Below are 16,045 nucleotides of genomic sequence, written 5' to 3'. Positions count from 1 at the left end.
CTGCTAGTGTGTCTCGTCCTGCCTCCACCTCTGGCACCCTCTATACTTTCATTACCCCCTACCCGAACCAGGGTTTGTATCCCCACCCCGCTGTGACTGGTGTGCAGTTGGTTAGAGGCTGGTGTAGTTTGTGGTTGTGGAAGAAAAGATGGTTGTTGTGGTGTGAGGAGCAGTGATGGCTGGCATTAGGGGAGTGACTCTGGGACGCCAGTGATCACTCTCTAGCCTCCTGGAGGTGTTGTGGGCCCAATTAGACGAAACACTGATGAAAGGAGGTTCCCACCTGATGACCCCAATGACATGTTGGTCAGCACTGCTCATCGATCTATGTAGGGAGTATAGGGATCAGGAGGTTCTTTATTAGGTACTGAGCCAGTTTTAGAAGATTAACTGTTGAATTAAGGGAATTATTAACTGGGTCCATTTTATTTTGTAGCACAAGTTTCCAATTCACAGAACTGGTTAGTTTCATCCAGGAAAAACTCATCATTGGAAATGAAGACTGCTGAAATTCGGACGAAATGAGGTGGTAATTCCAGCTGGCCAGATCAGACAAATGCAAAGTGCCCTCTGCAGACATCCCCAACCAAATGGTGCTCTTTGAACCAAATGACAGCAACCCCACCCTGCATCAGCTAGATGTTGGAAGTAGTTTTCTGGCAGTCTGTGATGCAAAAGTCCCACATGTCCAAGTCCCCATTGCCAATCATAACAAATATGATGTGACCCTCACCTACAAAACCACTCTTGGTACCATCGAACCAATCTTAGGAGTCATACAGACTGACGCACCAAGCCCCCAGAAGACAAATTAGTTATCAGGTGCACAGCTGGACAGTGACAAGACATTGATTCAAGAATGGGAACCTCCAGTTGATGTTAATCACCTGACTGAGGCAAAAGATTGTTTAAAAAAATGTTGAAGGAAGAATCATCTCCATGAGCAGAAAATGACATGGGGTGCATTCCGAGCTTGGAGATGACAATAACACTCAGAGACAATTCCCCAATCCAAAGATTTACTGCCATTCCTAAACCCCTCTATAAAGATGTCAAGGAATACAATTAGGACCTTCTGGCGAGAGGATGAATTCTGAAGTCGCCATCCCCTTACTCTGCTCCCATAGTCTGTGTATGAAAGAAAGACAGGTCTCTTTGACTGTGCATTGATTATCATCTTCCTACTTTGAATAAAGTATTTTTCTATTCTATTCTAGTCTTACCAGCGCACAGTCCCAGACCGTCACCCCTTTCCCAGAATACAGGTCTGTACAAATGGGTGCAAATCCCATTCTGGCTGACCAAGGCACCATCCTCAATTCAACACAGTATGGAAGAAATGCTAGTGCCCTTCTGAGATGAGTGTTATATTCCATACTTAGATTACACTTTATGTTACACTTGGACATTTGAGGGCCATGTGGAAGGACTGAGAAAGGTCTTAAGAGCCCTGCAGAGTCATGGAGTTAAACTTCACCCCACCAAATGTGACTTGTTGAAGCGAGAGGTGAGATGTGTGGATCGCTTAGTCTCAGCTAAAGGGATACACATTGACCCAAAAGACCTCAAGGCAAGACTGCTGTAATTCTTTATTATTGGGCTGTCCCACATATTCTCTGAAAAGCCTCCAGCTGATCCAAAATGCTGCAGCCAGAGTTTTGATGAGAACTAACAGGAGAGATCATATTTCTCCAGTTTTAGCTTCTCTTCATTGGCTCCCTGTTAAATTCAGAACAGAATTTAAGATTCTTCTCCTTACATATAAAGCTCTTAATGACCGAGCTCCATCATATCTTAAAGATCTCATTATAAGATATTTTCCTAACAGAGCACTTTGCTCTCAGACTGCAGGTTTACTTGAGGTTCCCAGAGACATTATTGTGGTCATTAACTCGTGTTTCCCTGTTCCAACAGATATCCTTTGAATGGTGTTACAGTGCCGCCAACCCCCCCCCCCCCTCTCTTTCTGTCTTCTCAAACCCCAGCTGGTCGAGGCGGATGGCCACCCTTCCTGAGTCTGGTTCTGCCAGAGGTTTCTTCCTGTTAAAAGGGAGTCGTTTCTCTCCACAGTCGCCTCAGGCACGCTCAGGACGGGAGATTGGACCGAGGAAAAAAAAAAAAAAGTTTCAGTGCAATCTGTTGGTTTCCTTAGCTAGGAAATTATTTTTGAATTGGCTCTATATGAACGAATTGGATTATTTTATGAATAATTATGATTACAAATAATTGAATTCCAATTGGCTTGAATTGGACTTTATTATCTAAGTGCCTTGAGATGACATTTGTTGTATTTAGCGCTATATATAAAAAAGAAAAGAAAGAAAGAAGGCAGTGTATGCCATAAAAGTGAAACACCTGCTACTGTCGGTGATGTGAGGAAAATTGATGGCTTCTTTTCGAGGATACCAAAATCCATTTATGAGCTCTTACAACCCAAGAAAACCAAAAATCAGCCATCTTAAAATAATCCTGATCGATAAAGAGGGAAAAGGGGCATAATTACCATCCAAAACACCTATGAAACTGATGACTGAAAAGCCCCAGGAGGCCCTGTGTAAGCTGATCGATATGCCGGCGAACACCTCCCATTCTCCCCAATATTGAACTCCTATCTGTGCTTCATGCAGACGCTTCAGATAAAGGACCTTTAATAGAGACAAAATGGGAAGCTCAGAGTGATTGGCTATGGCTCGAGGACTCTCACCTAAGCCGAAAGGAATTATCGACTCCGCTTAGGCAAGTTAAAGTTTCTCGCCCTCAAGTCGGCTATCTGTGAGAAATTCATGGATTACTTGTTTTATGCCCCACATTTTACCGTCTGCACAGACAATAACCTACTAATTTATGTTAGGAGTACTGCTAAGTTAAAGCAATACAATGTAACTTCTCAAAAAGCCCACTATGGAGCTCCCCCTACAGGCTTGGAGGTAATGTACGGTTACACTGACGTAAATACAACACCCTTTCGCTTTCACGTTTGTTGACGAACCGGCGAGGAGTCAGAAGGTAAGAGTAATCAAATGTACCTGGGAGCGTGAGAGGGGTCTATTTGTTTTTGCGGTAGGTGTGCCAGAAAGCAAGTCGAAGTACTTCCGCTCAGCTCCCGGGCCGCTCCAGCAAAGTTACATAGCGCAGTTATTCCAACTCAGACCCCCGAAGGGAATAGGAGACAGGCCAATCGTAATATTAAAACTCATTCTAGCCACACAAATTTTTTCAAGCTGTTATTTTAAGGTAGAAATGTCACATAGTATTGCTTTAAGTCGCCTACAGGTGGGTGGGAGAACTGTCACATTTCAGGTTCGACATATGCCCGGTAAAGTAAATGTTTAATGTTTATGGATTTGGCAGATGCTTTTATCCAAAGCGACTCACAGGTAGGGTAAGGGGGTCTTCCCTAAGGACCCCTACTGGAGGTAGTACCTTTCATGCAGGGGATTTGAATGTATTTGTATGTATATGAATTCTTAATGACCGAGCTCCATCATATCTTAAAGATCTCATTGTAAGATATTTTCCTAACAGAGCACTTCGTTCCCAAACTGCAGGTTTACTTGAGGTTCCCAGAGTTTCTAAAAGTAGAATGGGAGGCAGAGCCTTCAGTTATCAGGCCCCTCTCTTGTGGAATAAGCTGCCAGTAAATGTCCGGGAAGCAGACACCCTTTCCACTTTTAAGACCAGGCTTAAAACTTTCCTTTTTGATTAAGCTTATAGTTAGGGATGGCTCAGGTGATCGTGAAACATCCCATAGTTAAGCTGCTATAGGCCTAGACTGCTGGGGGGCCTCATCTGTCACACCTTTCCTCACTTTACTCTCTTTATGTATATGTGACATTATTGTGGTCATTAACTCGTGTTTCCCTGTTCCAACAGATATCCTTTGAATGGTGTTACAGTGCCGCCAACCCCCCCCCCCCTCTCTTTCTGTCTTCTCAAACCCCAGCTGGTCGAGGCGGATGGCCACCCTTCCTGAGTCTGGTTCTGTCAGAGGTTTCTTCCTGTTAAAAGGGAGTCGTTTCTCTCCACAGTCGCCTCAGGCACGCTCAGGACGGGAGATTGGACCGAAAAGAAAAAAAAAAAGTTTCAGTGCAATCTGTTGGTTTCCTTAACTAGGAAATTGTTTTTGAATTGGCTCTATATGAACGAATTGGAGACCGCTGGGATAGGCTCCAGCCCCCCGCGACCCAATCGACGGATTCAGCGGTATAGATAATGGATGGATGGATGAACGAATTGGATTATTTTATAAATAATTATGATTACAAATAATTGAATTCCAATTGGCTTGAATTGGACTTTATTATCTAAGTGCCTTGAGATGACATTTGTTGTATTTGGCGCTATATAAATAAAAATGAATTGAATTGAAATTGAACTGAACTCAGGTCACCTACACTAAAGGTGGCAAGCTTAACACTACACTATCCAGTCTCTGTCTATGCAGACACACTGTCAAGACACCCCCTTGATACTGACAAATATGTTGCTGTGTATACAAAGGAGCACTCCAGAGAAACTGCCATGGCTGCATGGGAAGGCTGTGGAGCAGGCAAGAGTAGTGATGTTAAAAAGGTTGCTGCACTGACTTTAGCACAGCTGCTTGAACTGAGTAGCTGTGCTGCAGCATCTATTGATCCGGCTGAACTACAGAGAGCTCAAAGAACAGATACCGTAATTGGTGACATCCTGAAAATGAATGAGTCAAAGCGAAACTCACAGAGGATATAAAAAGAAGCATGTAAGGCACTGCAAAGAAAATATACACAAATGGACAACAAAGTTGTATGTTGAAGGTGTGGTTTTATACCGTAAGACAGCAGAAAAATGCCAGCTAGCCTTATGAAGCAGCTTCAAATCGCTAGTCCTAAAGCACTTGCATGATGACATTGGCCATGTTGGGGTTGAAAGAGTTCTTGGTCTTGCCAGATAAAGATTTTATTTTCCCCATATCAGTCGAGACATTGAAGTCACACGTCAAACAAAAGAAGCCTGTGAGGCACATCAGAGCTCCTAGGTCAAGTATAACCACCAGCTGGAATGGAACTCGTTTCCATCAATTACCTGCATTTAGAGCTGAGTAGAGGAGGATGCCAATACGTTCCAATGGTGGTAGACCACTTTACTAGGTATGCACAGGCTTATCCAACAATAGTGTCAAAACCACAGCAGAACGAATTTTCAGTGATTTAATTTCCCACCTCAGGGGTACTCCTTGTGGCTACACCACGATCAAGGGCATGAATTTGAGAAGGAATTCTTCAGGACACTCATGTACAACCCCTTATCACCCTCAGGGTAACCCTGCTGAGCACCTCAACTACACAGCTTTGTAGATGCTGAGCACTCTGGGAGGAGAAAAGGAAAAGATTCATGTACCCGTCATGAGGCGACGGGGGTACCCTCCCTTCTTTTTGCTTTTCAGCAGACACCCATGATTGCCTGTGGATATGTTATTCAGGATGGCTTCATGTGATGAGCCACAGACAACAAGAAGCTAAGAGGAGAAATGGGTGGATCGGATGACTGAGGCCTATAGGATCGCATCAGAGAACAGCAAAAAGTGCTCGTGGTAAAAACCATTATGACCAACACTTGAGGGTAGTAATACTGCAGCCAGGAGATCGAGTACTGGTAAGGAAATTGACTGAAAGGGGTGGTTCTGGAAAGTTAATAAGTCAGTTCAATAATAAAATAAGTCAAGAGTTCTTCATCGTAACCTGCTGTATCTTATCAAGCCGGCAGGGGAGATAAGTCATCATCTGCGAGGAAGAAAATAACAACTCAGAGAGTAAGAGAGTACGAACCAAATGGTGAATCTTGCTCTGATGAGGAAGGAAGGTCTACCTTCTATGAGCTAAGGTATGACTTGAGAAGTGGAATCAGAGACAATGGTCGACCCCTGAACTTACCTGCGGTCTCTCAAAAAATCCAGCCCCTGCAGAGTTAAACCAGATGGTGAGCTATGGATGACCCACAATGGAGAGGGGACAACTGTTTGGGAGAGAGCAGACAGAGGAAACTAGGGAAAAAGAAATTGGATAACCTGAACACCAAAACCAAAAAAAACGAGCAATGATAATGAAGATAGACATGAAGGAGTGGGGGACAGTGAGGTTACAGGAGTGCCTTTTGATGGGAATGGTAATGAGTTGCCTCTCCCAGAAAAGATACACCTTGCATCGGATTCACATCGGAGATACTTGTGTCACCAGATCCGGTATTTTTCAATCTAAAGCCAAACCCCTTTTCGTCATACCTCACTCCAGTCATTCATCATAATGAATTACCCTACTTACTTACTTACACTCTACCTATACATTAACAACTAGCCAATGCACACATATTAATGACTGAAGACAAAGTATGTTGCTTCCAGTGTCTTACACATTTTGCATATTTGAGGTTAAATGGTAAATGGACTGTACTTGTATAGTACTTTTTTAGTCCAGCTGACCACTCATAGCGCTTTAACTCTACATGCCACATTCACCCATTCACTCACACAGCACGTCTTAAACCATAAAGCTACACAGTGCTTCCAACTACATTCACACACCGATGGATGCAGCGGTAGGCAACTTGGGGTTCAGTGATTTGCCCAAGGAAGCTTCAACATGTGGCCAGCAGAGACAGAGTCGAACCACCAACCTTCTGATTGGTAGGCAACTGCTCTTCCTCCTGAGCTACAGGTTGAAAGGTCAAATGTTAGGAGCCATTTTCTTCTTAGAGGGGAGTGTGTGACACACAAAAATGTAGGATCACAATTGTAGTTTTGTTTGAATTTTCATGAGGAAGTTCCCATATCTGTTAATAATGCACTGATTTTGAGTTTTGGTTTGCAGTTGTAATTGCCTAAGTTCGTCAGCAGAGGGAGTGTGTCGCAAGGTGAGCACTGGGTGTGGTCCATCTGCTCGGGGGTCCCAAGCTCAGACCGGAACCTGCCTACCAACAGACCATATCTCACGTGTATTTTCTCTACTTTTCCTGCAAAAATACAGGTTTAGTAGCATGAGTATTTCAGACAGTTCGGGACCAGGTTTTACTCAATGAACCTGGAGTTTCTCTCTGTCTCCGCCCTCTTTCAGCCATTTGATTTCCTCATTCATTCAGTCAGCAGAGCGAGTTCTTCTACTTCCAGAAGTCCATGAGGCACAGCAGGAGGCGACTTTTTTCACCAACATGTCCTTTTGACAACGATCCCGTGGATGAAGGTGCAGCATTACTGCGCAGAGAATTAAATATTCGTTGGGAGATGTTTATCAGACCGCATAGATTTTTGTATTTACAGACAATTATCTTTTTGTTGGGACAAAAGAAAAAAAAGACATAAAAGACAAATAAGTATTTGTATGAATAGGCTTAAAAAAGAGATATATATATAGGCCTATTATATTTTATAAAGACACTCGTGTCTTGGGGGTGGACTCCCTCAGCCACTGGCCTTCTGTTAGAGGTGGCGGTGCTGGGCAGCACCGGTTTTACGGGCATCTGCCTTCTTTCTGTTGGCTCAGTAGAAGTCTGTGTTAGTTTAATAGGCTTAATTATTTAACAGAACATGATATAGATGAGAAGACATTTATCTGTGTGAGAACAGCATTATGTTGGGAATAAAATAACTGCACAGTCAAATAGCCACTTAATATTTACTTTACAGAGTAAAACATGATCAAAATGAGGTACCTCCATGCCGAGGTCTCACCTGTTTGAACAATGTTTTTATATTTCATCTTAAACTGCTGCCCAGTGAGCTTCTCCCCCGCGGGATTGCACCTAAATGAAATAAAAGAATGGGTTACCATCCAAACAGTTTCCCCAGTAATATTATTGTGATTGCAAAGGACTACATTTAAACTTACGCTTTTGCTGCTGCAGCAGTGTTGCACTTATTTCTAAAAACGTATTGAAACTCGCCGTATGAGCGCATTAAGATTTCCAATTCGAGGTTGGTGAAAAACGTAGCCCCTCCTCTTCCCCGTTGCCATGGTGATTCGTCGAATCGGGGCTCCATTGATGGTGCACGTGGTGCACGCGCTAAACTCAAGGTGAACCTACTCAGAGCTGATTAAACTCACTCAAATCAGCGTTTCTGGAACAGAAAACTCAGAGTTTTCTATCTCAGAGTAGATCAACTCAGAGGTCAGGAATAGACTCAGAGTTTGTTGAACCTGCTACGTGAAACTCTGCACTGGCTTCCTGTCGCTCAGAGAATAGACTTTAAAACAGCTCTGTTTGTGTACAAGTCTCTTCATGGTCAAGCACCAAAGTACATCTCTAACATGTTAGAGCCATATGAACCAACTCGGGCTCTGAGAACCTCAGGGAGGGGTCTCCTGCCTCAGGGAGGGGTCTCCTGCTGGTGCCCAGAGTCAGGACTAGACAAGGTGAGGCTGCGTTTCAGTTTATGCTCCTAAAATCTGGAACAGTCTTCCAGAAGATGTGAGACAGGCCTCAACTCTGACAATGTTTAAATCCAGGCTGAAAACAGTTCTGTTTAGCTGTGCATATGACACCTGAAAGTGTTTTATCTGCACTCTTCACTTTTAAATTAATGAATTAATGTTTATTTTTTATGTTTTTTTGGAATGATTTCATTTGCATTCTTGTGATTTTATGTAGCTTTGAAGCACTTTGTGTATGAATTGTGCTCTACAAATAAACTTGTCTTGCCTTCTGTTATTTCTAACCAGTCACAAGTAAAAATGATAAGAGCTGTGAAGTTGTGAATTGAATTCCAAATCCCAGACAACCCAGGCGGTACATCAGTGATGGTTGGACAATTTATTGGGTCAATCATCAAAAGAATAATCATTTACAAAACATCAGTGGATCAGTATCTTTGATTAGTTTATAAAGAGCCAACATGAACCAGCAAAAATCAACATATAAACATGTTGTAGAGGAGTGGACTCGATAATTATAAGTAAATTGTGTCTTGAATGACTACAGCAGCATGTTGTTAAGGGCTGCCTTTCTGACGGAGCTCAGGGACTGATTTCTCTCAAACTAGAGACACCAGCAGGTAACAATGACAAGAAGATAGAAATATGTGAACTAACACAACCTCTTATCACCACAGTGTCTGGAGGATGATGAGGAGTTACAATGAGGTGCCATGTAATGTAACAAGCTTTCCTTCCCGAGTCAGGTGCTGCCTAAAGCTAACCAAACACAAAACAGCGCTGGCTGTTTTAACTCAACTTGCTCAGTTCTCAAGAATTCATTTTATCTGCACTTCACTCCGGCTGTTTCACTCATTTTCACAAAATCTTTCCATTTAAAATATTTTTTTTAATATATTTTAACCAACAGCAAGACGTAAATGCACTCTGACATTGTCCCTGAACCCAACGGTCCGGCTCTGCTCTCTGATGTTGTTTTCTTCTCAATGCCTGCACATTCCAACGACATTTTTAAAACCTCATCTTCATCTAAGCCTCCAGTCTGGCACGCTTTTTCGACCGTCTCATCAAGCAGCATTTTACTATCACTCCTACGATCACCAGCAGTACCATCAGCGCCACAACAGCAACCACAACTGGGATCAGGATGCGTGTCAGTGGGCCAGAGCCCTGCTTTATCACTCCATCCTGGCATGTCTCGTTATCATGGTGGTCAGCACAGACACAGGTGTAGGAACCCTCCGTGTTCAGGCAGCTGTACCGGCAGGGGTTTCCGTCACTACACTCATCGATGTCTACACAGTAACCAGAAGCATTTTTCTGAAAGCCGACGTCACACTGCCAACAGATGCTGCTGAAGTTGGCCGGCGAGCCATCCAGCATTCTCCACGTGGCAGGTTGTCCAGAGCAGAGCAGATCCAGCTGGATGCTGGACCAGCACTCCACCTGAATCCTGCTGCTGTTACTGGGGTCCAAAATGAGGGAGCGAGTGTCGGGGCTGCTGGGAATCTGACACAAGTCCAGTGCTGGTCCAGAGCCAGCGCCGGGGTCATTATCTGGTTCTGGGGTTGGTTGGTTAGGTTGTGGTGTCACTGGGTTAGGTCCCAGTGTTGCAGTTTCAGGTGTGGTTGGGTCCATTTCTGGCTCTGTTGCAGCAGGTGTCATGGTGGTCTGTCTGCTGTCATGTGACTTCTCTGTTAGTCCAGCGTTCAGTTTGCAGATGAACTTGTATTTACTTTTACAGGCAACAGGGATCAGACCCAGCTGAAGGTCTGCCTGAGCGAAGCGCCGCTTCAGTGCTGCACATCTCAGGTCTGTGCAGGTGCGCTTCGGCTCCTCCAACCACACGCTTACCTTCGTCTCCTGGCTGCTGTTTTCTGTCCACTTATATCCTCTCAGTGGCAGTGACTGGTCAACACACTCGTTCCTGTCCCTCTTCAACCCGACCCAGACAGTGAATTCTTCCTGAGATGACACAGAATTGTTGATGAGTTCAAGGATTTGTTGGAGTTCGTGCTCAGTGGTGATGGTGGTAAGGACGCCAGGGGAGCAGATTTTCATGGCCTCACTGAAGGTGGTTATGTCTTGGCTGAGGGTGTATTGTGTCTGTGAAAATGGCTCAGCTCTGACATTTCCCAGCAAGACGATGACCATCCATAGGGACGTCCAATGGCAGCAGAGTCGAAACCCCATTTCTTCTTGCTCCACCCCCTCAGATGATGATGTGACTCTGTCAAAATAAAGACAAAAGTCTTGTTAGTTGCTGTCACAGATGAGCTTTAAAGAAGACATATTATTAAAAAACACTGGAGCTTTGGTTTGAAAATACTTTTTAAATTATGCCACATGCACATTTTTGCTTTGTTATTAACAGCAAATTCTCATCAGTTCAATTAACTTCTGGATTTCCATTTGTCACTGATGCACATTATACAGGACAAAAATAAACCTGTAACATTGTCCATATAAGCAACAGTTCTTTAAGTAAGCCTCTTAAATCTAAAGAAAATATAGAGGGATGTAGCAACAGTGAAGCCTGAGATTTATGGAATGATGTGGGAGTATAAACCTGCCAGCTGGCCATCAGCTCTGGGATGTTTTACTAACATGGGCCAGCTCAGCACATGACTCACAAAAAGACTCTTTCAGTGGGATTGGTACAAATGTTTGTTGTTAGACTTCAGATGAGGGAAATAGAAGTATTTGAGAATGAAAATTGCCTGTTAAATATTTACCGTAAATTCCGGACTATAAGCCGCTAGTTTTTTCCCGGGCTTTGAGCACCGCGGCTTATAATACGGTGCGGATAATACATGTATGTTTTTTTCTTTTTTTTTAATGCCGCCAAAAAACATTTTGCCTCGTAAATGTTACAAGGAGATTGTGAGGTCTGACTTTTTCCTGGAGAACCATTTTGTGATGCAAATGTATTACTCTGTTGAACGCATATTGTTCTGAGAAGCAAAACGCTTTATTTTTTAAACCCCAGCCAACTAGCCGGACTACCTTCATCAACACCAAAACGAGGCTGGAACTCTGCTCACAGGACGCAGCAGGGGGTAAGAAGATGTTCAGAAATGATGTTGCTGATATGGATGTCATACAGCTTCATGTCAAAAGAGGCGAACTATCCCTTTAAGTTAAACCATCGGTGTTACAGGCACTGTTCGGGGGAAAAAAGCATTTAACAGTATGTATTTGTTTATGTTATCCATACGCATTTAATTAAAAATTTAAAAATCCTCTCGTGTAACATCTTTCTGTGTAAATATCTCATATTACACCCGCAGTTTAATCCGGTACAAGTACAAAATGGATTTTCTTTTTAAAATTACAGTGTGCAGCTTATATTCAGGTGCGCTCTATAGTCTGGAATTTACGGTACTTAAAATTTAAAATTTAAAATTTGAGAGTGTTATCGGGCGATATAAAAAATATCGCCGTTAATCTATTCTCAAAGTTGGGTTGGGAACTGGGTCAAAATAGGTAAGCAAACTGTGATGACTTTTACCTTGATATTTTAGCTCGGGTGTGGGCTGATGTACTTTGTCTGCCGTTAGGTGTGATGAAAACAGAAGAACGCCACTTTGCAGAAGCCTGTGCTAGGCAGTTTATGGAGGTCGCTAATCTGTGGGGGATAGTTGACAAAATCTGCTCTGTTGGAACAGACAGCGCTCCTAATATGGTGGCCGCAGGGAGGATACTGCCCTTCGAGCATCTGCCGTGTGTTGCACATGTTGTACAGAGAGCGATTGTAATGTCACTGCGAGAAGGGGGTTTGATGCTGCACTTGCCAAGTGTCGTAAAATGGTGGGACATTTCAAACACAGTCCGGCCAACGCAGACGAGCTGAAAGTCCAGCAAACCTCCCTTGGGCAAGTTCAGGAGCCGCTCGTGCAAGATGTTCCAACACGGTGGAATTCCACCCTCGAGATGATCAAGCGCATGAGGCGCAACAGAGATGCACTGCACACAACGCAATGGCAAGCCTAAAGTGCCATATTGCGCATCTCAGTATCACGTTAAAGCGGCAGTTTGCAACTTTTTTTTAGTCATATTAGCTTGAACTGTCATGGGATTCTGGAAGTAGAATATTAAATAGGCTGTTTAGGAAAAATAACGAAATCTGTAGCTCCCTCTGAAGCCTGTAATCATGCTTGCAAAAACCGAGCGCTCCCGGCTGTTTTTAACCAATCAAGTTAAGGCTGATTCTTACTCGGCGCGACCTCGCTCATACTAGCTGGTCGCAAATGGCGCAAACGGTCACGTGTCCCAAAATTCCGCCACGCCCCCCGTCGCAAGCTAGAAAATCCTCGCGCGGTGCAAGGGCGCGCACACAACTTTTTTTCTGACTTCGCGCGCGCTCAACCGGAAACAGCTGGCCAAGAAAAAGAAAACATGAACACTGCAGAGACTGCGGTGACCGAGAGGATGCGCCTCTACAAACATCTGTACGGCACGTCTATGAAGTTACACTGGGACAACGTTTGACAAAGTTCGTCTTGTTGCAAAGGACGAACATTCCACCTTCTCTTCTGTTTTTGCCGCAGCCGCTTAGCTCTGAGATACATATACAGTTCTACACCCAGAGTAAATTCATTCCGCATCAGATGTGCCAGCCTCTGCTGACGTGACACCACAGGTGGCATTGTGTATGCTTTCTTCGTGTGCTTTTCAGCTTGTTTCCTCAACAGTGACGCTCGCTGGTCTGGAGAGAACTGCAAATGTGACGCATTCTCGGCGCAAACTGCGCTTATGAGCAGAAGGAACTGTGAAGGGGCTGGCGCTTTCGATGACGTCATTAATGGTTCTCGAGCCAGAACAGTTGCGCGTTTGCGCCGAGTATGAATCAGCCTTTAGGGTGGAGGAATCCTACCTGTCAATCACAGCTTGTGCACACGCTGCTGAGCGTGAGTCTGCCCCAGCTTGTGTGCGCTCACACTGGTGTGAACTCACGTGCACAACCTCGTCCACAGAGGGGGAGGGGTTTGGGGGGCGATTCGGAGCTCGTTAGAGGTTGGGGGAGGGACATGAAAGTTGTGTCAGTTCGAATTTTCCGACTTTAGACTCGCAATTTTGAAAACTTGCCGACTGCAGCTTTAAGAAAGAAATTCACCCGCTAAAAGCGGCCGTTTCCCCGAAATTTCACCGGACAAAATTCTCTGAATGGCCCCCCCCCAATCAGTGATGGGTTTTGGAAACAGGAAATGAGCACCTGGTTTAATGCACCCCCTGTATTAAGAAACCCAATCTCAAAGACTGATTTTTAGTCATCACTTGGGTAGCACGCATATTCTGAATGAGACATTTTAATCTAGATTAATCTAGATTAATTTCAAGATTTCAGTGAGATTAATCTAGATTAAAAAAATTAATCTATGCCCATCACTAATTTATTTATATAGCACCAAATCACAGCAAATGTCATCTCAAGGCCCTTCAAAACAATCTAATTCAAGCCAATTACAATCCTATTCCCGTAATACAATCATGATCAATATAAATTTTTCTGTCAGTTGTGTGGTAGTCTGTTTCTGTTTCTGCATTTAGCAGACGCTTTTATCCAAAGCGACTTACAAATGAGGATATAACATTACAGCTAACATCAAAGCTAACAATAAGCTACATAGAAGGAAACCACCAGTCAGACAGACTCTGTCAGAGGTGACGGGGACAGTGTAGAGATAGGGTTCAGAAACAGAGGGAAGTACAGAAAGATAAAGTGCAGTAGAGGGGGTAGGGAGGTACAGGGTCAGTGCAGAATAGGAGAGGCTCTCTGAAGAGCTGGGTCTGCAAGAGTTTCCGGAAGATATTCAGGGACGCCACTGTTCTGGTAGCGCTTGGCAGCTACCATCGTGGAACGACCCATGAACAGAGTCTGGATTGTCTTCAGCGTGGTTAGGCACTGCTAGCCTCATAGTTTGATGTGCGCAGCAATGTGAACTCTCAGGCTATCAAGGGTATGCTTTACAAACGGGCCAATGAGGTGTCAATTCACAGCTGAAATGAAGCTGATGGACACATCATCAGCTCCATTTCTGATGTCACAGATATTCCATTAGGACCTCAGGAAGTAGTTTGAGCTGGTGAAAAAAGGGCAAACCCTTACTCTAACCATGGATAGATTATGGCCCCAGAGCAGAGGTATGTCAAAGCCCTTGGATTCATTTTGCAGAAGAGAAAGACCCAAACTGAAAGAATAAAACATCCTGTCAAACTGTGTGATCATTTCTCCTCTTTTTTTCTCTTAAATGTTTGCATTTCTTCCTGTTTTTTTGTTGTTTTTGTAATATCAGGTTAGTGGGACCCCTGATTGTTCAGGCCCCTGACTCCTGGGGGACCGTGTTTGTCCATGAAGGTGACTAATTCATGACGTTTTAGCTTTTTGCTGTTTCTCTGTTACTGTTATATTTATGTATTTTATATCCATAACATATTTACCCAATCATCCATTTGACTATCTCGATTCCAATGGTTTCTTTTAACTAGATTATTGTTCAGTTTTATTATATTTTCCATATAAAGTGCCCTGAGACCACTAGTGTAGAGAATCAGACAATGGAAAGAAAAAGTTACAGTATGACTGAAAATAAGGATAAGTTGTTAAGGCAATGTCATAACACGCTGACAGCAATCATGTCAGTTTTTGTCTTGGTGGTAGTTTATCACATTGATAGAATGTCACAGAAAATGCATTCAGTGTAATGTCACTATATCAAACTGACAAATGGCATTAGGTTAAAATGATGTTTTTTATATGAATCTAATGACTTTGTTTTCTTACCGTTTCAAACCGTTCCTGTTTTCTCTTGAACAAGTCTCTGAAAATACGTTCCCCTTTATCCTCACCACCTCTTTCTTGAGTACCTTCTGGTGTCTCTTTTTAGCTTTATTTTCGTTTCTCCTCGTCTCTGCTGTGACGCGTCTTCCACTTTTTTATTATTATGTCCACCTGAATTTAAATGGTCCTCTTCTTTCTCCTTCAGATTAGTCTCCCTTTCTTTCTATATATTTTTTCATCATTTCCCTGGGCCGGTTTCTCCTCCACAGTAGTTCTACCCACAGAATGTCGGCCTCACCCCTCACACTCCATAGCCCCCGCCTGTCTTCCTCCTACAGGGCAGGAAATGTGTTAGATCTTGATACAGCAAACTGGTTTCCTCCAGAGAAACATTGCCAGCTCACAAGATTAAAAAACCTCTGAGATGTTGATACTGTAACCTCAGTTTGTAACTGAATATTTTTTAAAGATTATTCATGTATCTTTATTGATCCCACATAACGAACTGGAAATACAAGAGCAGATCCAGAGTACTTTGAGATTTTTGGACAGCTTATCTGTGAAATCTATAAAATGCATTAAATATGAACATTCCTCATTGACATAATCCCAGCACCTTTTCTCTATCATAAACATAAGCACATACACATGCAAATCAGGGCTTCCACCAGGACACTTTGACCCATGGGGCCAGGGTCGGAATCAAACAACCTGTCTTCTGATTAGTGGATGATCACCAATGAGTAAAGTAGTTCATATTCATATATGGGTAAGTTTGATTAACTCAATCAGGTCTTTCATATGCTTCATTGTAACCCATTGTGAGGCTCCTGCATCCCCAGGAACTCCCTCATAGAACTCTGGA

General features: G+C 43.4%; 1 protein-coding gene across 1 annotated transcript; it reads right to left on the bottom strand.

The window, feature by feature from the left end:
- Positions 1–8,757: 8,757 nt before the first annotated feature.
- Positions 8,758–15,496, bottom strand: clec14a (C-type lectin domain containing 14A). The gene is made up of 2 exons (XM_075447623.1): positions 15,184–15,496; positions 8,758–10,629 (listed from the first exon to the last, which is right to left on the bottom strand). The coding sequence occupies exon 2, from the start codon at positions 10,590–10,592 to the stop codon at positions 9,429–9,431; it is 1,164 nt and encodes a 387-aa protein (XP_075303738.1). The 5' UTR covers positions 10,593–10,629; positions 15,184–15,496; the 3' UTR covers positions 8,758–9,428.
- Positions 15,497–16,045: the final 549 nt, after the last annotated feature.

The sequence above is a fragment of the Odontesthes bonariensis genome, chromosome 17 (genome assembly GCF_027942865.1).
Source record: "Odontesthes bonariensis isolate fOdoBon6 chromosome 17, fOdoBon6.hap1, whole genome shotgun sequence".
Classification (NCBI taxonomy): Eukaryota; Metazoa; Chordata; class Actinopteri; order Atheriniformes; family Atherinopsidae; genus Odontesthes; species Odontesthes bonariensis.
Note: the sequence above shows the minus strand (reverse complement) of the source record. Positions and strands in the feature narration are given on the sequence as shown.

Coding starts and splice junctions, on each gene's coding strand:
- clec14a (XM_075447623.1), bottom strand. CDS start 10,592: ATGGGGTTTCGACTCTGCTGCCATTGGACGTCCCTATGGATGGTCATC.